The 26,249-nt window shown below is 58.2% G+C and overlaps 2 protein-coding genes across 2 annotated transcripts; both read left to right on the top strand.

The window, feature by feature from the left end:
• The first annotated feature begins 16,665 nt into the window (after window positions 1–16,665).
• LOC135404775 (class II histocompatibility antigen, B-L beta chain-like) lies at window positions 16,666–19,030 on the top strand. The gene is made up of 5 exons (XM_064639510.1): window positions 16,666–16,831; window positions 17,342–17,608; window positions 18,255–18,536; window positions 18,805–18,911; window positions 19,022–19,030. Exons 1-5 carry the CDS (start codon window positions 16,747–16,749, stop codon window positions 19,028–19,030), a joined length of 750 nt encoding a protein of 249 aa, XP_064495580.1. The 5' UTR covers window positions 16,666–16,746.
• A 1,641-nt stretch (window positions 19,031–20,671) lies between these two features.
• Window positions 20,672–22,953, top strand: LOC135404774 (class II histocompatibility antigen, B-L beta chain-like). The gene is made up of 5 exons (XM_064639509.1): window positions 20,672–20,927; window positions 21,449–21,718; window positions 22,176–22,457; window positions 22,725–22,855; window positions 22,945–22,953. Exons 1-5 carry the CDS (start codon window positions 20,843–20,845, stop codon window positions 22,951–22,953), a joined length of 777 nt encoding a protein of 258 aa, XP_064495579.1. The 5' UTR covers window positions 20,672–20,842.
• The last annotated feature ends 3,296 nt before the right edge of the window (window positions 22,954–26,249 follow it).

Genomic DNA, 26,249 nt, shown 5'->3' with positions numbered 1-26,249 from the left:
CTGGCCACAAGAACCCCCTGCAGCTCCAGGCTGGGGGCAGAGGAGCTGCAAAGGGTCCCCGTGGGAGAGGCCCTGGCGGTGCTGGTGGATAGAGGCTGAACCTGAGCCAGCGGGTGCCCGGGTGGGCAAGAAGGCCAAGGGCAGGCTGGCCTGGATCAGAAAGAGTGTGGCAGCAGGAGCAGGGCAGTGATGCTTCTGCTGGACTGGGCACTGGTGAGGCCACAGCTGGAGTGCTGTGTCCAGCTCTGGGCCCCTCAGTTCAGGGAGAACCTTGACGGGCTGGAGTGGGTGGAGAGCAGGGCAATGGAGCTGGGCAAGGGTCTGCAGTGCATGTCCTGTGAGGAGCAGCTGAGGGAGCTGGGCTTCTCCAACCTGGAGACCTTCTCCCTGTCCACAACTTCCTGACAGGAGGCTGGAGCCAGGTGGGGGTCAGCCCCCTCTCCGAGGCAACAGGCGCTAGGACAAGAGGACACGAGGACCTGCCTGTCAGGGGCTGTTTGTCAGGGACAGGAGCAGGACTTTTTGGAGAGAAACAGGGATTAGGTATTGAAATGGGCTGCCCAGGGAGGTGGTGGAGTCACCGTCCCTGGAGGTGTTTAAGCAAAGACTGGTCATGGCACTGAGTGCCGTGGTCTGCTTGACGTGCTGGGGATGGGGCGTAGGCTGGACGCCGGTTGATCTCACAAGTCTCTGCCAACCTCATGGACTCTGGGCTTCTGTGCCACCCCAGCCTTTGGGGACAGCGTGCTGGTGGCTCCGAGGCTCCATCCTTGCCTTGCCTTGCCCATCTCCTGGCTGCCAGGCAAGGGCCTTGTGACATCACAGCCTCTGTGGAACAGCGCGGTGGCTGAAAACTGTCAGTGCTGCGTCCCTGTGCCCAGAGCCTGGGCAGAAGTCGGCTGGCAGGGACGGGCAGAGACTGTGCAGAGGTGTCAGCTCGTCCCGCAGCAGCACGATGCCCAGCCAGGGCATCTCCTGGCTCCTCAGGCTCTCGGTGCTCCTGCTCTTGCCTGGCCCACTCGAGCCTTGCAGCCGTGCCACAGGTGCCATTGCTGAGAACCGGGGTTTTCCTTGGATGGCCCCTTGCCAGAAAAGGCAGGAGAGGCTGGAGAGAGGGGATGGAGGGGGGTCAGGCCGCTGGGATGGGGCCGGCGGGCTGTGAGCCCGAAGCCAGCAAGGCCTTGGGCCCACACGGTGTCAGGGGAGGACTGAGAGCCCCCAGGGAGGAGGAAAGCTGGGCAGGCCCCAAGGCTGCTGGGCCTCTTCCTTGCCAGCCCTTTGGCCAAGGCCCCGAGGCAGAGGTGGGGCTCAGCCCCTGCACAGCAATGGGGCACAGGCTGAGCCCCAGGGACACCAGAGCCAGGCGGCCTGAGCTCTTCTTCCTGCAGCGTCTGCCTGGGGCAGCCCAGCCAGGCCTGAGTCTCTGCAGGAGAGGCCAAGCCCAGCCAGAGAGGGCTCAGCCCTCTGAGGCTGCACTCACTGCCAAGGGAACAAAACATTGGCCCAGAGGACATCCTGCCCCCAAATGGAGAACTGGAAAGGTCAAGAATAAAAAAGTCACCCCCCTCCATTCTTCAAGAAATGTTTAGACCTCTTTCCTAAAAGCATCCAGGACTCGGGTCACCCAGTTTTCTCTCTGACAAGGCTTTGCAGGGGCTGCTTGGGAAAGGGAAGCCCTGGGGCCCCAGTGCAGATGGGTGGGGCTGCACTCTGGGGGGGTCGGCCTTTGGCTCTTGACTTCCAGGGGCCCCCAGGAGTCAGTGAGCCGGGCTGGGGACGAGGGGCAGGACTGGTTGGGATTGCCTCTGGGGCCTGGCCCAGAAAATGGAAGTGTCCCCATGGGGGCAGCTGGAAAGGGCCCAGGAAGGAAATGCTGCCCCAGCGCAGGCTGTGGGCCAGCTCTCTGCAAGAGAAGTTGAGGGCTCTGAGGCAGAGAGGGGATGGGAGCCGGGTCCAGGCTTGGGAATTGCCGGGAGGGGAAAGGGATGTCTAAGAACAAGTCCCTCCGGAGAGGGAAGCAGAGAGGCTGTGTTTTGACCCCAGCACAAGGGTCTGCAGGGCAGAGCAGAGAATATCCCCCACGTGAGATTGTTGTGCATCCCTCCTTGCAGTTCTGACAGGCACTTCTCTTCAAAGGTCGTTCTGTGAGCGTCTTTTTGTTCTTTCCAGGTGGGATGCAAGCAGTGGGTGGGCTTTGGGCACTGGGGGGCAGAGGAGCCAGGTGAGCATTTTCCTACCAGTCTGAATCAGATGTTAATTCTGGTGGGCTGTATCCTTGGTGAATCTAAGCACATCCCTTGGCATTTGGTTTTTTTCTGGTGGTACACAACCTGAGAAGCATCAGCAGAATGGGAAGGAGGTCCTTGCAGGAAGAGGTCAGTGTAAAGGAAGCTGAGAGGGGAGCTTTGGTGAGAATGTTGAACTCTGAGGGCATCCCTCAGTTTGTGCCTTTGCCTCTGTGATGCTGAAAAAGCCGGTCTGAAGAACTGCTCAGAGAGTTTTGGATCTTTTGAACAGCAAAGGGATTTATTGCCAACGTCGGGAGCGAGCGTGGTTTGGACCACAGAGAACTTGCTCAAAGGGTTCACACAAAATCAGAGGTTTTATACAATTTTCATATGTGATTAAATGTGATAAATCATATTCATGTGATTACATCTGTCTATACGTATTAATAATGGGCAGAGCTCAGGCAGAGCTTCTCTTGGCCCTCAATGCTCAGAGGGGTTTAGGTGAGTCTGGGGTCTCTGCTCCTCTTCATCAGTTCCCAGTGTCCCCATCCTTGTCCCTCATGTTCCCACTCCATTCCTGGTGCTCTCATTCCCAGTGTGACCATCCCATTCCTGATGTCCCCATTCCCAGTCCCTGGTGTCTCCAACCTGTTGCCAATGTCCCCGTTCCCATTCCTGGTGTCCCCATTCCCAGTTCCTGCTGTCCCCAACCTGCTCCCAATGTCTCCATTGCTATTCCTGGCGTCTCCATCCCATTCCTGATGTCCCCATCCTGCTCCTGGTGTCCCGATCCCTTTCCCCATTGTCTCACGGTGTCCCCATTCCCATTCCTGGTGACTCCTACCTGCTCCCAATGTCCCCATTCCCATTCCTGGAGTTCCCATTCCCATTCCTGCTGTCCCCAACCTGCTCCCAGTCTCCCCATCCAAGCCCCCCTGTCCCCATTCCTGTTCCTGGTTCCAACAGAGGAACTGCCAGATGCCAGAGGAGGGAGCCAGGATTTATTGCCCAAAGGAGGAGATTTTCACACCCAAATTAAAGCTTCAGGAATAATTGTGGTCCTGGGTTCCACACGGGAAAAAGCAGGAAGTTGATCCATCGGGAAGAGCCGCAGGGGGGCCGGGGTGGGTGGGAGCAGCGGGATGAGCTCTGCCAGCAGCTCCTGCCTTTCCGCAGGGAGAGGGAAGGGGTTGATCCAGCTCCAGGATCGCTCAGGCTGTGATTCCTGCTGGGATGAAAGCGGGGAAAGGAGTCACCATGTCCCTGTTTCCATCCCAGGGGATGGAGCCGGCTGTGGAGCCCAGGGAGAGTAGGAACTGCTCTGGAATCCCACCTGATCCTGCTCCGTCCATCCCACCCCAATCCCACTCCATCCATTCCACGCCAATCCCACCCCAGAATCCAGCCCTGATCCCAGTCCACAATTCCACCTGATCCCACTCTGGAATCCTGCCCTGAGCTGGAATCCCCTTCCAATCCCGCTCCAGCCATTAGGCCCCCATTCCCCTCTGGAATCCCGGCATCCATCCTGGGATCCCTGCCCAGAGGATCTGGATCCACACACGCTGCTGGGACTCACTGGTGGGCGCGGGGTCGTATCCATTCCCCTCCCTCCTCCCTATGGAAAGAAAGAGGGATCAGCACCCGTGGCACAGGATCCCCGGAATGCTGCCGGGCGGATCCGTGCCCCTTCCCGACCCCCATCCCGGGAGTTACCGGATCGGAGCTTCCAGACACCGACTCCCACGAGGCCGATGATGATGATGATGGCAGCGATGACGGACACAGTGTCCTAGTTAGAACAGCTGGGACCGATTCCTCACTGGATGGGTGTAGCCCAAAACTGTGTATTCTCTGGCCTTCCATGCCATTTTCCCAGGAACTGTTGTCAGAAGAGGCCTGCGAGGTGGGGGGGATGTCCTGAGCACCCTCATAGCCTTTTATGGACTGAGCATCCTCATATCCTTTTATGGAATTCCCCACTCTGTGGGAAGAACTAAGCATCCTTTTATGGAATTTCCCGCTCTGAGGGGAGGACTGGGCATTCCTGCCTGAACTGGAGAATATATAAACCTGGAGTTTCGGAACCTTTTTACCACTTGTGGGATCCAGAGGAGGACTGCAGATCACCGCTCTCAAGCAGCCTGAGACCACCATCCTCAACTGGACTGCAATCCCCACTTTTGACCAGACTGCAACAGCTCTCCCACCAGCAGGTATTTTCCTCTCCCTTTACTTTGGACTCGGGGCGGGGGGGCCCAAGGAACAGCACTTTGTTCATGGTCCAGGGTGGTGGGTTCTACATTTGGGTTTTGTGGATTAAAACCAATTGCTTGTCTGTATAATCAGACTTATTGGGCAAGGGGGGCCAAAGGGGGGCCCAGAGGGGGGAGAGCAGAGAGGGGCAATCCCGGAGCTGGGATACCCTCGAAATGCTGGGGGGGGGGGGGCAGAGAGGGAGCGTCGGGCCCCTTAAGCGGGGGTCCCGGAGAGGGGGAAGGCCTTGGAGTGTGGAGAGGAGGGGGGGCCTTGAGGCGGGGTGGGAACCGAGAGCGCCAAGAGGTTTGCGAGGGTGGGAGGCGAGAGAGGAGGGCCGGCCGGCCCCGGGAGGCAGAGTGGGGAGAAGTGAGCCCTGGGACCCCACTGGCAACACTCAAGGGGACCCTGGTGAGTGGGAACCCCCTGGAGCCGCGGGACCCCCAGTAGCCCAGAGAAGGGGGCCCCCAGTGCAGGCAGAAATGCCATCAGGCCAGACAGGGGGGACCCCCCTAACCCCAGAGAGCAGAGAGGGGAAACTCCTGGGAGGGGATTTTGGGCTGAATGTTGTTGTTTTGGGGGTTTTTATGGGCACAAGTTACCTGGTGAGTTCTAGGGATGGACTTGGGTAGGAGAAACCCCCAAGGCAATGCGCTCACCCCTTTTTCCCCCCTCCATCAGGATTTCTGCTTCCCAAAGCTTGGGCGGATGGAGGAGGAGGCTGCGAGGAAGAGGAAGATGCCGCGGGCCCCCCCAGGCAGGTGAGGAGGAAGTCAGTGCCCGTTTGGGTCGGTCCTTTGTGGCCGTCCTGCTGGGGCCGGAGTTGGGGGGATGTCCTTGGGCTTCCCTGTGGGCTGGAGGCAAATCCCCAGCGTGTCCTTGTTGCTTCCTGCCCCAGGCCCCGAGGTGAGGCCGGAGAGCGCGGAGGACAAATCCCGGCGGCAGAGCCTGGTGGGAGAGGCCGTTTTGAAGGGCTCCCCGGCGCAGGAAGGCAGCGGGGAGGAAAAGGGCCGGAGATGCCCCCGCAGGAGGGGCTGCAAAGCCAGCCCAGGGGGCTGTGAGGAGGAAAGAGCCAGCGTGTGCCGGGAAGGCGGCCGGAGCTTGAGGCGGAGCTGCGAGCTGGTGGTCCCTGAGCAGCCTCCCAGCAGGGAAAAACCCTTCAGCTGCTTGGAATGTGGGAAGAGCTTCAGCAAGAGATCCAACCTCCTGAGGCACCAGCACATCCACACTGGGGAACGGCCCTACAAATGTGGGGAGTGTGGGAAGAGCTTCAGTGACAGCTCCAACCTCCGCAAGCACCGTCGCATCCACAGTGGGGAACGGTCCTACACGTGTGGGGAGTGTGGGAAGAACTTCAGTCAGATCCACCACCTGCTCCAACACCAGAAGATCCACAGTGGGGAAAGGCCCTACACGTGTGAGGAATGTGGGAAGAGCTTCACTCGGATCTCCATCCTGCTCCGACACCAGATGATCCACAGTGGGGAAAGGCCCTACATGTGTGAGGAATGTGGGAAGAGCTTCAGGCAGAGCTCCGACCTGCTCCGACACCAGATGATCCACAGTGGGGAAAGGCCCTACACGTGTGGGGAGTGTGGGAAGAGCTTCACTCAGAGCTCCACCCTGCTCCGACACCAGATGATCCACAGTGGGAAAGGCCCTACACGTGTGCGGAGTGTGGGAAGAGCTTCAGGGACAGCTCCAGCCTTTGCAAACACCGTTGCATCCACCCCAGGGAATGGCCCTACAAGTCCTTGGAATGTGGGAAGAGCTTCAGCACAAGCACCAAGCTGCTCAGCCACCAGCACATCCACACTGGGGAACAGCCCTACACGTGTAGGGAATGTGGGACAGCTCCACCCTCTACACCCACCGTCGCCTCCATATCAGGGAGAGGCCCTTCCACTGTGGGGAGTGTGGGAAGAGCTTCACGCAGAGCTCTTCCTTGACCTCCCACCAACGGACCCACCGGTAAGAGAAGCCCCGAGTGCCCCGACTGTGGGAAGAGCTTCGGCCGCTGCTCCAACTCCATCAGCCATGGGAGGACCCGCGTTGGATGATCCACAGGGACCCCCGTTGGGCACAGACCTGGTGTGCTGGTTTAATGGTAAACCAGCAGGGGAAATGACAGTGGTGACATCACAGGGACATTGGTGACATCAAAGGAACATTGGTGACATCACAGGGACATTGGTGACATCACGGGGACAGTGGTGACATAACCGGGGGTTAATTTTGGTGTGAAAATCTCCTGCTTTGGGCAATAAATTCTGGCTCCTGCTCCGGCATCCCGCAGTTCCTCACTGGGAACCCGGAATGGGAATGGGAACAGGGGGAATGGGAATGAGGACACCTGGAATGGGAATGGGAACACCTGGAATGGGAACACCTGGAATGGGAATGAGAATGCCTGGAATGGGAATGGGGACATCAGGAATGGGATGGGGAAAATAGCAATGGGATGGAAACAGCAGGAATGGAAATAGGAAGACCTGGAATGGGAATGGGGACATTGGGAGCAGACTGGGGACACTAGGAATGGGAATGGGGGCAGCAGGAATGGGAATGGGGACACCTGGAATAGGGATGGGAACACCTGGAATGGGAATGAGAACACCTGGAATGGAAATGGGGACACCAGGAATGGGAATGGGAACACCTGGAATGGGAATGGAGACGTCAGGAATGGGAATGGGAAACTCTGAAATGGGAATAGGAACACCTGGAATGGGAATGGGGACACCTGGAATGGGTATGGGGACATTGGGAATGGGAATGTGAACATTGGGAATGGGAACATTGGGAGCAGGTTGAGGATACCAGGAATGGGAATGGGAACTCATGGAATTGGAATGGGGACATGTGAAATGGGAATGGTAACATTGGGAGCAGACTAGGGACACCAGGAATTGGAATGGGGACACCTGGAATGGGAATGGGAACACCTGGGATGGGAATAGGGAAAACAGAGTTGGGATAGGAACACCTGGAATGGGAATTGGGACAATAGGAATGGGAATGGAGACACCTGGAATGGGAATGGGAACACCAAGAACTGGGAATGGGGAAAACAGAAGTGGGATGGGAACACCAGGAATGGGAGGAGGGACAATAGGAATGGGAATGGGGACACCTCAATGGGATGGAACATCTGGAAAGGGAATTGGAACAACTGGAATGGGAATGGGAACACCTGGAATGGGAATGGGGACACCTGGAATGGGATGGGAACAACTAGAATGGGATGGGAACACCTGGAACAGGAATGCAAACCCGTGGAATGGGAATGGCAACACCCGGGCCCGGGCTGTGTCCCTGGTGAAACAGGAGGCCAGGCCCAAAAGAGTTCACTAAGAAATTTGGGCCTGCTAACAAGCTCCCAACAGCCAAGACCATCTGTGCTCGTTCTGTTCTACTGACTGGAGCAAAGCTTCAGAGAATAGTCCAGGAACATGTCCTAGGCCTAGAGGGGATAAATTAGAGAGACAGCAGGATCAGGGAGACATTGGAATAGGAGGAATAGGCCGGGAGCCAGGGCTTTTTCCAAGCTTCAGTGAGCGGGTCAAGAACAATGGAAGAGAAGGAAGGTCAAGCTGAGGAAGATGAGTTGAAGCCCCCAGAGCCATGGAGGAAGAGTGGAAGTCCCCTCAGGATTGAGGGCCAAGAGAAGCACCGCCCCAAGCCCCGCCTGAGCTCCACCTATACTCCGCCTATTATTGATATGCAGAGATAGAGGTTGGAATCACTTGAATATGCATTTAATCCCAGCTGAAGATTGTATAAAAATGCTGATTTTGTGTGAAGCCTTGGAGCAAGTTTGTCCAGCGTGAGCTGGCTTGCTCCCAACGTTGAATAAACAAATACCTTGCTGCTTAAAGATAAAAAAGTCTCTGAGCAGTTTCTCGGACCGATTTTTTGGATTCAGCGCCCACTCAGTCCCAGGATGATCCCAGTCACTCCTGGTCTCTCCCAGTTGCTCCCAGTTTCCTCCATGTGGTCCCACTCATTCCCAGTTGCCTCCAGAAGCTTCCAGCATGATCCCAGTTGCTCACAACCACTTCCAGTCATCCCCAGTGCACTCCCAGTTGCTCCCAGTATGATCCCAATCCCCTCCTGCATGATCCCACTCACTCCTGGTATGATCCCAGTATGACCCCAGTCACCCTCAGTGTGTTCTCAGTTGCTCCCAGCATGGGCCAAGCTGCTCCCACTGTGATCCCAGTATGGTCCCAGTTGCTCCCAGTTGCCCCTAGCACAGATCCAGTCACTCCAAGTATGATCCCGGTCTTCCCTCCTGACAGTCCCACTCAATCCCAGTTGCTTCTATTGTAAATCCAGTCACTCACAGTTCCTTCCAGTTGCCCCCAGCCTGGTCCTAATTCCCCTTCACGTAGTCCCAGTCACTCCCAGTACAGTCCCAGTTACCCCCACCATGGTTGCAGACACTCCCAGTATATCCCAGTAGAGCCCTCAGCATGCTCATAGTCCTTCCCAGTCACTCCCAGTTGCCCCTGTAACATTCCAGTTTCCACCAGTATGATCCCAGTGACTCCAAGGCACTCCCACTATGTCCTATGTCGCCTCCAGTTGCTCCCAGTAGTCCTCAGTGTGGTCCCAGTTGCTCCCAGTATGATCCCTGTTGCCCCAGTTCTGGTCCTGGAGGGTCCCAGTGTGCTCAGATCCTGCTCCCAGGGGGGTCCTGCTGGGTCCCAGTCCTGGTCCCCGTGTATCCTGATGTCTCAGTCCATCCCAGTCCATCCCAGTCCATTCCAGTCTATCCCAGTCTGTCCCAGTCTGTCTCGGTCCATCCCAGTCCATTCCATCCCAGTCCATCCCAGTCCATCCCAGTCTGTCCCAGTCCATCCCAGTCCATCCCAGTCCATCCCAGTCCATCCCAATCCATCCCAGTCCATCCCAGTCAGTCCCAATACATCCCGGTCCATCCCAGTCCATCCCAGTCCCTTCCCAGCAGCCGCCGCCGTTTCCCGGGTCCTGCCCCCCCGCCCCCCAAGATGCTGACGGGGGTCGGGGCTCCGTCTTTGCCTTCGTCTCCCTGGGCCTGCCTGGAATGAAGGGGCCGCTGGGACACCGCGGGACCTCCTGAAACCAAAGGAACCCTGGGAGAATTTGGACACTCCTGCAATCAAGGCACAATTGGGACACTGCAGGGCCCCATGGAAAAAAAGGAACCTTGTGACACTGCGGAATTCATGGAATCCAGGGGCCTTTGTGACAGGGGGGCCTCATGGAACCAAAGGAAGCCTGAGGTGTTTCAGAAGGTCATGGAATCAAGGGGCCACTGGGACACTGCAGGGCCTCTGGCAATTAAAGGAACACTGGGACACTGGGGCAGGACATCCCCCCTGCAATGGCCCCAAGACAATGCCCCATTTGCAAAGGGGTCAGTGCTGAGCTGAGAGGGGGCCGGGACAAGGCAGGAGATGTTGGACCCCAGACTGGTTTCACCCCAAATGAAGCCCCTGATGGTGAGGGAACCCCTGGAGTCCAAGGACTGTCAGTCCCTGGGTTCCTACCAGAAATGGCCAGTCCCCTTTCCCAGGGGCAGGTTCTTCCAACAGAACCCTTCTTGGGGGGGGTGTGGAGATTCCTGCCTTGGCTGGGGACCCCCCAAGGTCACTGCTGGAGGTTGAGAGCAGAGATCTCCCCACGAGCGCTGCTCTGGGGGAGTTCCATCCCTCTCTAATTAAGAATTATTGCTTGTTTGCCACGTTCAGTAGAATTGCTTCAACAATTGCTTTAGTGTAGTGCCCTGTCCTACCTTATCCTGTACTACTGGTAGTTTTACTGTGTATGTTGTGTAGTAAATAATTCTGGTTTAGACCTTTTGTCTGATCATTATTAAGAATAAGTAGTTCATTGATATAAATATATCTGCTTTTCCATCATTAAAACCTGTGGGACAAAACTGGTTCAATCCCATCTCTATAATTCCTTAAATTCAAAGCATTGGCATAACCCAAGGCTGAGATTGGATCCAGCTGCCCCCAGACTCCTCTGGGAGCAGGAGTTCAGAAAGCCAGGGAGTCCGTTCTGCACCTCGGGACTCCAGGGCAGGACTTCTCCAATCAACTTTGTCTAAGCCTTGAACTCCCCCTGCCACAGAGGGGATGGGGAAAGGGGAGCAGGAAAGGGGAGAAGAGGTGGGAAAAAGGGGGGGTGGGACCCCTTCAGCTGAGGGGCCAAAGGGGTGGGACCCCCAAAGGGAGCACAGGGAAGCTGTGGTTTAGTGGGACAATAGGAAAGGGGTGGGAGAGAAGGGAAAAGTGTTGGGCTGAGACCCCCAAAACTGAGTGTGAAGGGTGTTGAGACCCCAAAGTTATTGGGAGGGGGGTGGGAGCCCCAAACTGAGTGCAGGGGGGATGTGGGGCTTGTGGGGACCACAGGAAAGGGGTGGGAAAGGGGCAGAAAAGGGGGGTTGGACAGCAGGAAGAGAAGTCCCATGGGGGTCCCTTGGTGTCCCCATCACATGAGCCCTGGAGCAGTTCCCTGGGGCTCTGGGGGGGTTGGATCTGCACTGGGGGGGTCCCCAACCCCCCTGTCCATCCCTGGGGGGCTGATGGGGGGTTCCCCTCCACCAAACAGCCAGTGCTGCAGTGGCCACGGGGGAAAAGGTGGGAAAAGGGGGGTCTGGGGTGGCCCCTGAGCTCCCACCCTGCTGTGGGGTATCACAGCCAGCACGGCTTCCCCAGAGGAAAGGCCTGCTGATCACACCTGAGTTACTTTATGACATCATCACCCCCTGACTGATCAAGGGAAGGCAATTGATGGGACCTTTTTGGGTTTCAGTGAAGCTTCCCATAGTGTCCGTGCCCAGATCCCTCTGGACAAAGTGTCCAGCCCAGAGCTGGATAAACACACCCTGTGCTGGGCCAGCAATGGGCTCCCGGGTCGGGCACAGAGGGTGGCAGTGACTGGGGGGACATCAGATGGGGGTCACTAGGGGGGTTCCCCAGGGCTCCATCTGGGCCCTGTACTCTCCAACATCTCCATCCATGACTTGGACGCAGCACTGGAAGGGACACGGAGCAAGTTTGCAGATGACCCCAACCTGGGAGGAGCTGCTGAGTCCCTGGAGGGCAGGGAGGCCCTGCAGAGAGACCTGGACAGATGCCAGGGCTGGGAATCACCACCCATGGAATTCCACAAGGGGCAGTGCCGGATTCTGCCCCTGGGATGGGGCAACCCCAGATGTGGGGACAGAGTGGGAATGAGAGGCTGGAGAGCAGTGCTGGGAAAGGGCCCTGGGGGTCCTGGGGGTGCCCACTTGGCCAGGAGTCAGCAGTGCCCTGGCAGCCAGGAGGGACAACCCTGTCCTGGGGGCATCAGGCCCAGCATGGCCGGGCCAGGGAGGGGATTGTCCCGCTCTGCTGTGCCCTGGGGCGGCCTCACCTCAATAGTGGGGCACTCTGGGGGGACACAATGGAAGGAAGAGATGGAGCCAGTAGAGAGTGTCCAAAGGAGTCTGATTGTGCTGGTTTAAAGGTAAAGCAGCAGGGGAAATGAACTCAACCTAAAAGAGAGATTATAAGTCTGAATAACAATTTAATAAAATAACACAATAAGTACGATTATACAGACAAACAGTTGGTTTTATCCCACAAAACCCAAATGTATAACCCAGCACCCTGGGGCATGAACAGAGTGGTGTTTGTTGGGCCCCCTGAGCCCAAAGTAAAGGGAGAGGGGAAAAAAAACCTGTCACAGACACAACAGTGACATCACAGGGACAGCAGTGACATCACAGACACATCGGTGACATCACAGTAACAGCAGTGACATCACAGGGACAGCAGTGACATCACAAAGGGACAGTAGTGACATCACAAAGACAACAGTGACATCACAGGCACAGCAGTGACATCACAGGGACAGTGGTGACATCACAGAGACAGCAGTGACATCACAGGGACATTGGTGACATCACAGGGACATTGATGACATCACAGGCACAGCAGTGATATCACAGAGAGAGCTGTGACATCACAGGGACAGCAGTTACATCACAGGGACATTGGTGACATCACAGAGACATCGGTGACATCACAGTCACAGCAGTTACATCCCAGGGACATTGATGACATCGCAGGGACACTGGTGACATCACAGGCATATCGGTGACATCACAGAGACAGTGGTGACGTCAAAAAGACAGCGGAGATGTCACAAAAACAGTGGTGACATCACAGAGACATCTGTGACATCAAAGGTACAGCGGTGACATCACAGGCACAGCGGTGACATCGCAGGGACAGCGGTGACATCACAGATACACCAGTGACATCACAGGCACATCGGTGACATCACAGTCACAGCAGTGACATCACAGGGACAGCAGTGACATCACAGGCAGAGCAGTGACAAATAGAGTTTAAGTCTTGTGAATTCCTTCAGCTGTACCAGGCAGGGCTGAGTCCTGGATCCACCCACGGCTGCGTTCAGGTGGATATCTTAGTCCTGAGACTAAACCACGTGGGCCTGAGCAGCACTGATAAGAAGGAGTATCTTGGCCTGCCCCCAGGGCTGGGAAGCATTCCAGAAGAAGAAACTGTTTTTGCAGGCCTGTGACCAAAGCAGGACAGGTTGAAGGAGGGATGTTCCCCAAACGCAGCGGAGCAGCGCGATGGCTCCAGCGCTGGGGCTGGGGGGGCTCCTGGGGCTCCTGGGGGACCCAGGGGGGCAATGAAGGGTCAGTGGGACCCCCTGGAACGGGCACCTCCTGAACTCCCATTTCTGGGCACTGGGACCCCTCTGAACTGCCATTCTTGGGAAGAGGACTCTCCTGTGCCCCTTCCCTGGCACCAAGACCTCCCTGTACCCCCTTATCCATCCTTGGGACCCCCCTGAACACCCTTCCCTGGGCACCAGAACCCCCCTGAGCCCCCATTCTCAAACGGGTACCACCCTTAACCCCCATTCCTGGGCACAGGGACCCCCCTGCACCTGCCCTCAGACGGGCAGCCAATGAGGAGCCGTCGCCAGGGGAAGGCGCTGAGTGACTGCGCACGCTCCGAGAGAGGAAGACGTTGAGCCTTCACCCCCCGCGACCACCGAGACGAGCAGCAGAGAGAAGTGCGCAGGGCCAGGGGCGTGTCCCGAGATTTACAGAGAGCACCGCCCACTGCCCGTGGGTCATGAATATGTAACACACGTGACGTCTTGATCAGGACGGGATCTACATCCAATACCGTACTAATGGAAGCCCTTTCAACCTAAGGCGACTGAAGGCCCACACCAAGACCTTAAACCATCTTGTCCAGGAGCTGCTTTATGCTGATGACGCCGCCCTCGTCGCTCACACAGAAGCAGCTCTGCAGCGTTTAACATCCTGCTTTGCTGAGGCTGCTGAGCTCTTTGGGCTGAAAGTCAGCTTAAAGAAAACAGAAGTTCTCCATCAACCTCCACCTCAGGAAGTCCCCCATCATCTCCACATCACCATTGGCCAATCAGAGCTCAAATCAGTCCAGCAGTTTAATTACCTGGGCAGCCTCATCTCCTCGGATGGTGAGATTGACGGAGAGATGGACAACAGGTTAGCAAAGGCATATAATGCTTTCCAAAAACTCCATAAAAGAGTTTGGCGAAATAAACACTTGAAGAAAAGCACCAAGATCAGTGTTTACAGAGCCATTGTGCTGTCTACTCTTTTATATGGATCCCATCATGGGTCATCTACAGCCACCACCTGCGACTCCTGGAACGCTTCCATCAACGCTGCCTCCGTACAATCCTAAACATCCACTGGTCAGATGATGTGACCAATCCATCTGTTCTAGAACAGGCAGCAGTCACAAGTATTGAGGCCATGTTGCTGAGAACACAGCTGTGCTGGGCAGGGCACGTCTCCAGGATGAAGGACCAACCACCCTCTCCCTAAGATCGTGCTCTGTGGTGAACTTGCCACCGGCTGCCACAAGAGAGGAGCCCCAAAGAGGAGATACAAGGACTGCCTGAAAGAACATCTCAGCCTTGGCCACATTGATCTTCATCACTGGTCTACTCTGGCCTCCAGTCGGGAGGTCTGGAGACACCCCATCTCTAACGCTGCTGCTTCCTTTGAGAACGCAGCAGGATCACCATCGAGGAGAAAAGACAACGCAGAAAGAACCGTGTCCTGTCGATCCCATCCAAGGAGTCTTTCTGCTCTGCCTTTTGCAACTGGACGTGTCTATCTCGTATTGGCCTCTTTAGCCACCAGTGTGCTTGTAGCAAATGTGGGCAGAGCCCTTCCCAAATCTTCATTCATGCAGCTCAGCCATGATTTTGGATATTTATTTGGGAGTCTGGACTCATTGGTTTATTTGGTTCTGGAACTGGTATTTGGTTTATTTGGTTTTGGAAGCAGGTATTTGGTTTATTTTGTTTATTTGTTTATTTTGCAACCTGTACTTCACGTTGCAAAGAAAGAATCTTGAAGAAATCCTTTCTGGTATTTTGGATATTAACTTGTGATTTCTGGACTTATAAGTTGATTTGGTTTTGGAAACTAGTATTTGGTTTATTTGGTTTTGGAAACTGGTAGTTAGGTTTTTTTGTATTCTTGAACCATTGGAAACAAATTGGGACCCCCTTGGAGGGACAAAGCTGTTGATGCTCCAGGGCTTCCAGGACCCTGAGGATTCCAGTGCCCACTGAAAGTGTTATTCAGGGAGATCCTCTCAGTCCCTGGATCCAGGGAGTTCCAAGCAAGATCCCTGGGAATTCATTAAGGCATTAAAAGATTTATAAAAGGTATATAAAGGTTCATAAAAGGTATATAAAGATATATAAAAGGTGTACCTACCCAACATAGAAATGGAGCTCTATAATACAATATGATTGACTTATAAAAAGCTGTGATAGAACTGTAAAAGAAGAGGTGTGATGCCTCAGAGCTTTTTGGTTTTTTAACTTTTGTAGATTTTAGAAGTAGTGGTGTAGTGATTGTAGATTTTAATGTAGCTGCATTCTATCCCTTACCCTGTAGCATAATGTTTGCACATCCCCAACCCTGTTACCCCATCCCATATCAATCCCTCTAAATCCCGTTAGCGTGTTTAGTCTTCTTTTCAAGGCAGAATTGTAGAAAAGCCTGGACCAGAAGACATCCCACAGACACAGCCACCTTCAAGCCCAGAACTCTGGAGGAGCTCCAAGGACTGTGGGTGCTGTGAAGAAGATGAAGTTGAGGAAGAATGGGTCCCAAAGATCCCAAGTCCAATTCCCAAAGGGGTGTGTTGGGGGCAGAACGGGGCAGAAGTGGGGGGTGGAGAGATCTGGGGTTGGATGGACCTTGTTCTAAAATCCCAGAGCCACTGCCTGGGGGGTGCCCGTCGTGTGTGTTCCCCTGGCCTGAGGCTCCACTAAAGGACCTGCTCTCTTTATCTCATCTCATCCACTCCCCTGGCCTGGAGTCTTTTCCTCTGCGCTCTCTTGAGGCAACGGGGACTGGACCTACCAGGTGCTGGGGATGCTGGAAATCCCCCCCGGTGCCGGGTGGAGCACGTCAGCCTGGAGCACCCCCTCAGCTGGGACTGGGGTACGGCCCGGCCCCCCCAGCACCGGGGGCACACTGGGAGGGGGGTGAGGGGCTCTGGGGGCCTTAGGGGGAATTGGGAGGGAGTTTCGGGGTAAGTAAAAGGGTCTAGGGGGGAATGGAGAGGCTGAGAAGGAGGTTGGTGGGTGCTGGGAGGGCTCAGAGGGGCCTTGGTGAGTCCTGGGGGCAACTGGGAGGGAGTTTGGGGGAGTCTTTTGGGGATGGGAGCAACTTTGCGGGGAAATGGAAAGGCTGAGAAGGGATTTGGAGGGTCCTTAGAGGGATGAGGGGGCCCAGCCTGGACCCGCCAATCCATCCCCGTGCTGATTTTGGGGGGGTCATGTGTCCCCCTGTACCTGCTTTTGTTCTGACTCCAGCCGACTGCTCCCGGTGTTCCCAGTAAAGCTTCCCAATTCTCTGCACTCCCTGGAAGCCCATTTTTGGGTTCACCTGAGCTCCCCCCTCCCCCGCAGCCCACGGACCCCCCGAACCCCCCAGCCCCGGGGCTGCCGCGGGGGCCCCCAAGGGCCCTCAGCCAATCCCAAAGCGCCCACGCCGCCCGCGCCCAATCCCAGCGCGCCGCGCTGATGACTCATCAGTCGCCGGGAAGACGCCTCGACAAAAGGGCCCCAACTGCGCCCTCAGCCAAGCCCAGCGCGCCCCAAACCCCCCAAAACGGCGCCGCCCGGCTGGTTTTGGGCTGTCAGCAGCTGTCCGGCGCTGGGCATGGAGCGTGTGCGGGGAGCTGGGGCCGTGCTGGCGGTGCTGGTGGTGCTGGGAGCCCCCCCGGCTGCGGGCGAGGAGCTGTCGGGTGAGCGGGGGGGGCGGGCAGGGGGATGGGGTGGGAAAGGGGGGAAAGAGGGGAGAAAAGAGGGGATGGGAGCCCCAAAAGTGAGTGGGAGGGGGGTTGGAAAGCCCGGAGTGAGTGGGAGAGGTGGGAGCCCCAGAGTGAGGGCGGGGGGGTTCTGGGGATTGTGGGGACGTTGGGAAAGGGGTGGGAGAGGGGGCAAGGGGGTGTGGGAGAGCAGGCAGAGGGGTGCCCTGGGGATCCCTGGGTGTCCCTTGAGCCCTGGAGCGGTTCCCTGAGGCTCTGGGGGGGATCAGATCAGCAGTGGGGGGTTCCCAACCCCCCTGTCCATCCCCGGGGGCTGATTGGGGGGTTCCCCTCACCCAAGAGCCGGTGCTGGGGCGTCCATGGGGCAGAGGGGGGTGGGAAAGGGGGGTCCGGGGTGGCCCCCTGAGCTGCCAGCCTGCTGGGGGGGCCTAAGGGATGATGGGGGGGGACACGAGGACACCCTTGACCCGTGTCCTGCACACACAGGGGTGTTCCAGGAGTTGACTACGAGCGAGTGTTACTTCATCAACGGCACCGAGCGGGTGAGATTCTTCGAGACATTCATCTACAACCGGGAGCAGTACGTGCACTTCGACAGCGATGTGGGGGTCTATGTGGGGGACACACCGGACGGGGAGGAGGTTGCCAAGTACTGGAACAGCGACCCGGAATGGCTGGAGCACAGACGGTCTGCGGTGGACCTATGCCGGTACAACTACGAGGTGTCCACCCCGCTCCTGGTGAACCGCAGAGGTGAGCGTGGGGCAGAGCGGGTCCCCTCGGGCTCTGCCCCGGGAATGACTCTGGAGCCCCTCAAACCCTCCCTGGGAATCACCCCAGACCCTTCAGCCCTCCCTCGTCCTTTCCCATGCCCTTTGGCTCCCTCCCAGTTCTTCCCAGTCCACTCCATTCTCTCCCAGTTTATCCCAGTTTCTCCCAGTGTACCCCAGTCCATCCCAGTCTCTCCCAGTGCCCCCCCGCGCCTCCACCCCGCTGAGGCCACCGAGCTCCCGCCCTCAGCCAATCCCAGCGCGCCTCTCTGATGACGCTCCAGTTGCCAGGCAGACCCAAACCAAAGACTTCCCTCGTCAGGATTCAGCCTCCCAGTCTCGATCGCTTCCTTCCCAGTCCAGACCAGCCCATTCCCAGTCATTCCCAGTCCCTCTCACTCCCTCTCACTCCACTCCCAGACCCTCTGGATCCATTCCCAGACCCTCTCAGTCCATTCCCAGTCGTTCTCACTTCACTCCCACATCTCCCAACTCTCTCCCCAGTGCCCCGCCAGCCAATCCTCTTCTATCCCAGTCAATTCCCAGTCCCTCCCAGTGACATCCCAGTCCCTCCCAATGCCATCCCAATCCCTACCAATGCCCTCCAAGCCCTGTGCCCTCCCTCCCAGTGCCCCCCAGCGTGTCCATCTCGCTGGTGCTGTCGAGCTCCCAGCCCGGCCCCGGCCGCCTACTCTGCTCCGTCATGGATTTCTACCCTGCACCGGTGCAGGTGAGGTGGTTCCAGGATGGGCAGGAGCTGCCGGAGCACGTGGTGGCCACCGACGTGGTCCCCAACGGGGACTGGAGCTACCAGGTGCTGGTGCTGCTGGAAATCCCCCCCCGGCGCGGGGTCACCTACAGCTGCCAGGTGGAGCACGTCAGCCTGGAGCACCCCCTCAGCCGGCACTGGGGTACGGCCCGGCCCCCCCAGCACCGGGGGCACAGTGGGGGCGACTGGGAGGGAGTTTGGTGGGTGCTGGGGGTGATGGGAGGGGGGTTGGAGGGTCCTAAAGGGTCTGGGAGGGGCTGGGTGGGATCCCTACAGGGGCTGGGAAGGGACTGGCAGGAGGTTTCAGGGACCCCCGGGTGGGCTGGGGGAGAGCGGGCCGGGCTCTGTGGGGTGCCGGGGGGTGCGTGGGAGGAGGTTTTGGGGGTGCTGACCCCCCCGGCTCCCCCCAGAGATGCCACCGGACACCGTCCGCAGCAAGACGCTGGTGGGGGTCGGGGGCTTCGTCTTGGGCTTGGTCTTCCTGGCGCTGGGGCTCGGCTTCTACCTGCGGGAGAAGGTAAAGGGGGGTCCCCAAATGGGGATCCTGTCCCCCCACTTGCTCTCCCAGAGCCTCTGTGCCCCCCCTGCCCCCCCACCCCGCTCTCACCCCCTTTTCTCTCCCCACAGAGCTCCTGAGCCGCCGGCGGCCGCAGCCCCTCCCCGTTTCCTCGGGCCCAGCCGGGACCCCCCAAACCCTGCGCTCATTTGGGGGGGTCGCCTGTCCCCCCCGGCCCTGCTTTTGTTCTCACCCTACCTGGCTGTTCCCAGTGTTCCCAGTAAAGCTTCTCAGTGCTCTGCAGTCCTGCTCACTGGAGAGAAGGGGCTGGGGGTGACTTGGGGGGAAACCGCAGGGGGAGCAGAGTTTGAGGGGGGAGAACCAGCCCCAGGATGGATCGGTAATGGAGAACCCCCTGAGTCCCTCACATGTCACCCCGTACTTGGGGGGGTTTTGTGGGGGCATCTGCACCCCAACAGGGCACCCAGCACACCCCAGGAGGTGCCAGGACCCACGTAGACCCCGTAAAAGAGGTGGTGGGAATCCCAAATTCAGTGGGAGGGGAGTGGGATCCCCAAAAGTGGACGGGGGCGAGACGGGACTGAGGAGTGGGGATTGTTTGGAAAGGTGTGGGAGAGGTCAGAAAGGTGGGAAAAGGAGGATGTGGGACATCAGCCCCTCTTTCCTCCTCTTTTCCCCCTTTCCCCCCGCTCACCCCACAGCTCCTCGCCCGCAGCCGGGGGGGCTCCCAGCACCACCAGGACCCCCAGCACGGCCCCAGCTCCCCGCACACAGTGAAGCTTCCCAGTTCTCTGCACTCCTGGTGATTGGGGAGAAGTGGGGGGGATTCAAAAATCCTGGGAACGGGAGGGTTTGTATACTCCCTGACCCCGAAATATCACAAAAGAGGGATGTGGACACCCCTAGACTCCAGAAATCCTGGAAACAGGGGGGTTTGGATACTCTCAGACATTCAAAATCCTGGGAACAGGGGGGTTTGGATACTCTCAGGCATTCAAAATCCTGGGAACAGGAGGTTTGGAGACTCAGAACTACAAAATCCTGCAGAAAGGTGGTTTAAGGCATATCCAGACCCTAAAAATCCTGGGAATGAGGAGTCTGGACACTCCAAGAGCAAAAAAATCATAGGAACAGGGGGGCTGTGAACGTTCAGAACCGAAAAATGTTGTGAGCATGTGGGTATGGGCTCTTCTAGACCCTTAAAGCCCCATGAACCAGGGTTTGGGGCACTGTCAGACCCCAAAGTATGGGAAAAGAGGGACTTAGACACTCCTCTACCCTAAGACTCCTGGGAACAGGGGGTGTTTGGACATCCTAGACATTATAAATCCTAGAGAAAGATGGTTTGGACACACCCAGACTCCGAAAATCCCGGGAACAGGGGAGTTTGGGCGATGTCAGCCTCCCAATAAACCAGGAATGAAGGGTTTGGGCTGTCCCAGAACTACAAAATTCGGGAAAAGAGAGAGTTAGGTACTCCCAGACCCCTAAAATTGTGCGAACGGGGGGGTTGGGCACTCCCAGTTCCTCAAATCTTATGAAAGAGCAGTTTGGGCACCATCAGCATCTAAAAAACACGAGAACAGGGGGTTGGGGACATTCAGACTCCCAAAATCTTGGGAACACGGGAGTATGGGCTCTCATAGACCGTAAAAATCCGAGGGACAGGGGGGGTTGGATCAACCCCAGACCCCAAATATCGGAAAAGAAAGGCTTGGACACGCCCCCAACGGCCCTCAGCCAATCCCAAAGCGCCCACGCCGCCCGCGCCCAATCCCAGCGCGCCGCGCTGATGACTCATCAGTCGCCGGGAAGACACCTCGAAAAAAGGGCCCCAACTGCGCCCTCAGCCAAGCCCAGCGCGCCCCAAACCCCCCAAAACGGCGCCGCCCGGCTGGTTTTGGGCTGTCAGCAGCTGTCCGGCGCTGGGCATGGAGCGTGTGCGGGGAGCTGGGGCCGTGCTGGCGGTGCTGGTGGTGCTGGGAGCCCCCCCGGCTGCGGGCGAGGAGCTGTCGGGTGAGCGGGGGGGGGGGCGGGCAGGGGGGAGAGGTGGAAAAGAGGGGGAAAGAGGGGAGAAAAGAGGGTGAGGGAGCCCCAAAAGTGAGTGTGAGGGGGGTTGGAAGGCTCGGACTGAGTGGGAGGCGAGTGGGAGCCCCAGAGTGAGGGCGGAGGGGTCTGGAGATTGGGGGGACGTTGGGAAAGGGGTGGGAGAGGGGGCAAGGGGGTGTGGGAGAGCAGGCAGAGGGGTGCCCTGGGGGTCCCTGGGTGTCTCTTGAGCCGTGGAGCGGTTCCCTGGGGCTCTGGGGGGGATCAGATCAGCAGTGAGGGGGTCCCCAACCCCCCTGTCCATCCCCGGGGGCTGATGGAGGGGTTCCCCCCCCCATCCAAGAGCCGGGGCTGGGGCGTCCGTGGGGCAGGGGGGGGATGGGAAAGGGGGGTCCGGGGTGGCCCCCTGAGCTGCCAGCCTGCTGGGGGGGCCTAAGGGATGATGGGGGGGGGACACGAGGACACCCTTGACCCGTGTCCTGCACACACAGGGGTGTTCCAGTTTATGGGAAAGTCCGAGTGTCACTTCATCAACGGCACCGAGCGGGTGAGGCTCGTGGCGAGGTACATCTACAACCGGGAGCAGTTTGTGCACTTTGACAGTGACGTGGGGGTCTATGTGGGGGATACCCCATTTGGGGAGAGCTGGGCCAGATACTTCAACAGCATCCCGGGAAAGCTGGAGTACCGTCGGTCTGCGGTGGACAGGCTCTGCCGGCACAACTACGACGGGTTCACTCCGTTCCTGGTGAACCGCAGAGGTGAGCGTGGGGCAGAGCGGGTCCCCTCGGCCCCTGCCCCGGGAATGACCCCGGAGCCCCTCAAACCACCCCGGGAATCACCCCAGACCCCTCAGCCCTGCCTGTGCCCCTCCGCTTGGCCTATAGCCCCTCCCAGTGCCCCCCAGTCCATTCCCAGTCCATCCCAGTCTCTCCCAGTGCCCCCGCGTCTCCACCCCGCTGGGGCCACCGAGCTCCCGCCCCTCAGCCAATCCCAGCGCGTCTCTCTGATGACGCTCCAGTTGCCAGGCAGACCCAAAGCAAAGAGTTTCCTCACCACGACTCAGCTCCCAGTCCCGATCGCTTCCTTGCCAGTCCAGACCACCGCCACCCTAGTCCCTCCCAGTGCCATCCCAATCCCTACCAATGTCCACCAAGCCCTCTGCCCTCCCTCCCACTGCCCCCCAGCTCAGCCCAATGTCTCCCCCGTCCCTCCCAGTGCCCCCCAGCGTGTCCATCTCGCTGGTGCCGTCGAGCTCCCAGCCCGGCCCCGGCCGCCTGCTCTGCTCCGTGATGGATTTCTACCCTGCTCCGGTGCAGGTGAGGTGGTTCCAGGATGGGCAGGAGCTGCCGGAGCACGTGGTGGCCACCGACGTGGTCCCCAATGGGGACTGGACCTACCAGGTGCTGGTGATGCTGGAAATCCCCCCCCGGCGCGGGGTCACCTACAGCTGCCAGGTGGAGCACGTCAGCCTGGAGCACCCCCTCAGCCGGCACTGGGGTACGGCCCGGCCCCCCCAGCACCGGGGGCAGACTGGGGGCGACTGGGAGGGAGTTTGGTGGGTGCTGGGGGTGATGGGAGGGGGGTTGGAGGGTCCTAAAGGGTCTAGAGGGGCTGGGTGGGAACCCTGCAGGGGCTGGGAAGGGACTGGCAGGAGGTTAGAGGGACCCCCAGGTGGGCTGGGGCAGAGCGGGCCGGGCTCTGTGGGGTGCCGGAGGGTGGGTGGGAGGAGGTTTTGGGGCTGCTGACCCCCCCGGTTCCCCCCAGAGATGCCACTGGACACCGTCCGCAGCAAGATCCTGGTTGGGGTCGGGGGCTTCGTCTTGGGCTTGGTCTTCCTGGCGCTGGGGCTCGGCTTCTACCTGCGGGAGAAGGTAAAGGGGGGTCCCCAAATGGGGGTCGTGTCCTCCCCCTTGCTCTCCCACAGCCTCTGGGCCCCCCCTGCCCCCCCAGCACTTTTCTCTCACCCCCTCTTCTCTCCCCACAGAGCTCCTGAGCCGCCGGCGGCCGCAGCCCCTCCCCGTTTCCTCGGGCCCAGTCGGGACCCCCCAGTCCATCCCCACACTGAGTCTGGGGGGTCGTGTGTCCCCTCCGTCCCTGCTTTTATTCTGACCCCAGCCAGCTGCTCCCAGTGTTCCCAGGAAAGCTTCCCAGTTCTCCCCAGTCCCTGTTATTGGGGGGCAGTGAGGGCAGGGGGGAGGGGATCCCTGGCATAGCTTTACTTCTTCTAAAAAACCAAGCAGGAATTTTTCTTTGCCCTGCCCCACTGGAAAAGAAAGATGTTGAATGGGGGAGGGGGCTTTGCCTTGGGTGACTCACACCCACAAAAGAACTGGCCCAGCCCACATTGCAGGTTGGGAGCCCTCAGAAGGCTCTGGGGGGGGGAGTTTTTTGCTTTCTCCTGGGCAAAGGGCAAGGCCCTTCCCTTTGGCCTTAACTCAGGCAAGGGGTGTGTTGGAGAGGCTCCGAGGTCCTTTTGTTCTCGGCCTGCTCATCTGGCTGTTTGCTGGTTCCCGTTTGCCTTCGTTTCCTGCGCCCTGTTCTGCCCCCAGCCCGGACCTGCTCGGACTTCACGGGAGAGGTTTGACCCCCCTCCAGAGGAACCTTCTGGGGAGGAGGTCGCCCTTTCCCTCCTCCGCTCCCGTGTTGGCAGTGGCGTGTGTTCATCGGCCAAAAGGGGGAATTCCCGGCCACAGCCAGCCACAGCCAGCGGGAGTTTCGTGGGAAGAGCCCCTTTTTCTCCTTTTCCACTTTTTCCCATTTTTGTTGTTCAGCCAATACACAGATACCCTTTAAGAAAGAGCTGCTATTTTTCCTTTTTCCATACTGCCTCAACTGGAATCTCTTAATTTCCGATTAACAGTTGCTTACAGGGAGGAGTTTGGTTTTCCTCATAACTCATCCCCCTCAGCAAAACACTTCAGTCTCACTCAACTGAGACAGAGGTGCTGCCCCATGCTCCTGCCCTTGCCTTTGCACATCCCCACATCCCAGAGCCCCAGCAAGAGCCCTGAGGAATGAGGCAGGCACAGGATCTCCCTTCCCAGGGGCTGGGGGTCAGGCCTTGGCCCTTTGCAAGAACAAAACAAAGCCAGATTTATTCAGCATCACAGACCCCGGGACTTTGCTTGTCCCCACCTGTCATCACTGCCTCCAGTTTTCGGCTCTGACTGGAAACAGGGGACAATTTCTGAGTGCTGGCCCTCAGTGGGGCCAATTAACGCCAGGAGAAACTGTGGACTTGGATCTGATTTGGAATTCTTCAGAGGTTTCTTGAACTTGCTCTTTGTCTGATGTTCAGGGACTCATCCCCAACCCCCGAGGGTCATTCAGTGCCTGGGGCTGTGTCTGTGCTGCTGAGCTGGGCCGGGCTCCTGGCACACAGGGAGCTCCTGGCAAGCGGGCAGCACTGCAGAGAGACAGCTCTGCCCAGGAGCAGCTCCTCTGCACAGCCCAGCAGGGCTGAGGGCACTGCTGGAGGTTTCTAAGAGCAATTTTCAAGAAATGCAGCACAGCAGGGGCATCCTGAAAGGGAAGGATCCTGTACTTCCAGTGTTCTGCTTCGGGTTCCCAGGGACGGGCAGTGGGAAAGATCAATTCATGTCTCCATTCAGGAGGAAGCATGGAAAATCCAAAGCTGTTCTTCTCTGAGGGCAATGGTGCAGGGAGTGTCAGAAATCAGCCCCCTGGACCTCACAGGCAGCAGCAGTGGTGCTTTTCCAGCCTCCTCAGGGTTGCTCTGCTGTTGCCATCAGAGCCTGCCCAGCCAGAGGTGCCCCTGGCACCAGAGTGCCCTGGGCTGGGAGGGCTCTGCCGGGCAGAGCTGAGCACCCAGGGCTGGGATGGGCTCTGGATGCACTGCCAGGGCCCAGCCCTGGGCACAGGGAAGCAGCTGCTGGCAGGGACAGCTCCAGGCAGCAGAGCCTGAGCACTCCTCTGCATCGCCCTCTGCTCAACTGCACAGGGAAAGAGGGAAGAGTTGGGAGGAATTGATTTTGCAAGTGGAGTCTTCACGAAAACCCACTTTTTTTCCAGGCATCTTTGAAATGGATCATCCAACAAGAGAGAGGTGCAAATAGCACAGGGAACCTGTGTGCTGACCAGCAGGTCACTTGTGGGCAGAGCAGCTCTCCTGAGTCTGCACTGGGGCACAGGGAGCCCTTTGGGACCTCAGAGCTGTCCAGGGTTCAGGCTGAGAGCAATGGGGAGGGTGAGAATTCCTGCCCGGTCAAGGAAAGTGCTCTCATTGAGCAGCACAGAGCTGAGTTGAACAAAGTTCCCCCAAAGAAATACAGAGAATTTGGAGGAGATTGTAAAGCAGCAGAGGATTGACTCCAGGCAGCCCTGCCCTGACTGTGCTGCCTCTCCTGTCCCCTCCCCAGCGCGGGACGCGCAGAGGCCGCCCGGCTCCCCCCAGCCAAGGCCTGCCGGGCCCCGCCAGCAGTGGCTGCTGGCCCAGTCACTTCCAGTCACTCCCAAGAGGATCCCAGTTGCCCTCAAGGTGGTCCCAGTTGCTCCCAGTCCCCCCCAGGATGGTTCCTTTCCCTCTCAGGGACTCCCAGTCTGAGTCCAGTCTGGCCCCAGGCACTTTCAGGCACTGCCTGGAGGAGGCCATTTGCCCCTGCATGGTCCCAGTTGCTCCCAGGATGATCTCAGTATGTGTCCAGTATGTGTCCCAGTATGGCCCCAGGAACTTGCAGACACTTGCAGTACAAATCCAGTTTGATCCCAGTCATCCCAGTATGGTTGCAGTGCCTCTCACATACTCCCAGTAGTATTGTAGTCACTCCCAGGATGGTCCCAGTATGAGCCCAGCAGGGGCCCAGCTGCTCCCAGTATGATCCCAGTTGCCCCCAGTGTGGTTGCTCCAGGATGGATCAGGAATGGGGACCCCTTTGTGCCCCCCCCTTGTGTCACCCTGTTCTGGGGGAGCTTTGGGGGGACATCTGCACCCCAACACAGCATCCAACACATCCCAAAGTGTGCTGGGACCCCGCTCAAACCTGGGAATTGAGGGGAACCATGGAAAACCCTTCTCAGAGAGAAAATTGGGTGACCCGAGTCCTGGATGCTTTTAGGAAAGAGGTCTAAACATTTCTTGAAGAATGGAGGGGGGTGACTTTTTTTTTCTTGACCTTTGCAGTTCTCCATTTTGGGGCAGGATGTCCTCTGGGCCAATGTTTTGTTCCCTTTGCAGTGAGTGCAGCCTCAGAGGGCTGAGCCCTCTCTGGCTGGGCTTGGCCTCTCCTGCAGAGACTCAGGCCTGGCTGGGCTGCCCCAGGCAGACGCTGC

This window comes from Pseudopipra pipra, chromosome W, assembly GCF_036250125.1.
Source record: "Pseudopipra pipra isolate bDixPip1 chromosome W, bDixPip1.hap1, whole genome shotgun sequence".
NCBI lineage: Eukaryota > Metazoa > Chordata > Aves > Passeriformes > Pipridae > Pseudopipra > Pseudopipra pipra.
The sequence above is the reverse complement of the archived record's forward strand: the minus strand, read 5'-3'. Positions and strand labels throughout refer to the sequence as shown.

Bases quoted from the DNA above. Each gene is read 5' to 3' on its own strand.
- LOC135404775 (XM_064639510.1), top strand. From the start codon at position 16,747: ATGGAGCGTGTGCGGGGAGCTGGGGCCGTGCTGGCGGTGCTGGTGGTG. The intron at 16,832-17,341 runs GTGAGCGGGGGG...CTGCACACACAG, and splicing joins TGCGGGCGAGGAGCTGTCGG to GGGTGTTCCAGGAGTTGACT. The intron at 18,537-18,804 runs GTACGGCCCGGC...GGCTCCCCCCAG, and splicing joins CCCCCTCAGCCGGCACTGGG to AGATGCCACCGGACACCGTC.
- LOC135404774 (XM_064639509.1), top strand. From the start codon at position 20,843: ATGGAGCGTGTGCGGGGAGCTGGGGCCGTGCTGGCGGTGCTGGTGGTG. The intron at 20,928-21,448 runs GTGAGCGGGGGG...CTGCACACACAG, and splicing joins TGCGGGCGAGGAGCTGTCGG to GGGTGTTCCAGTTTATGGGA. The intron at 22,458-22,724 runs GTACGGCCCGGC...GGTTCCCCCCAG, and splicing joins CCCCCTCAGCCGGCACTGGG to AGATGCCACTGGACACCGTC.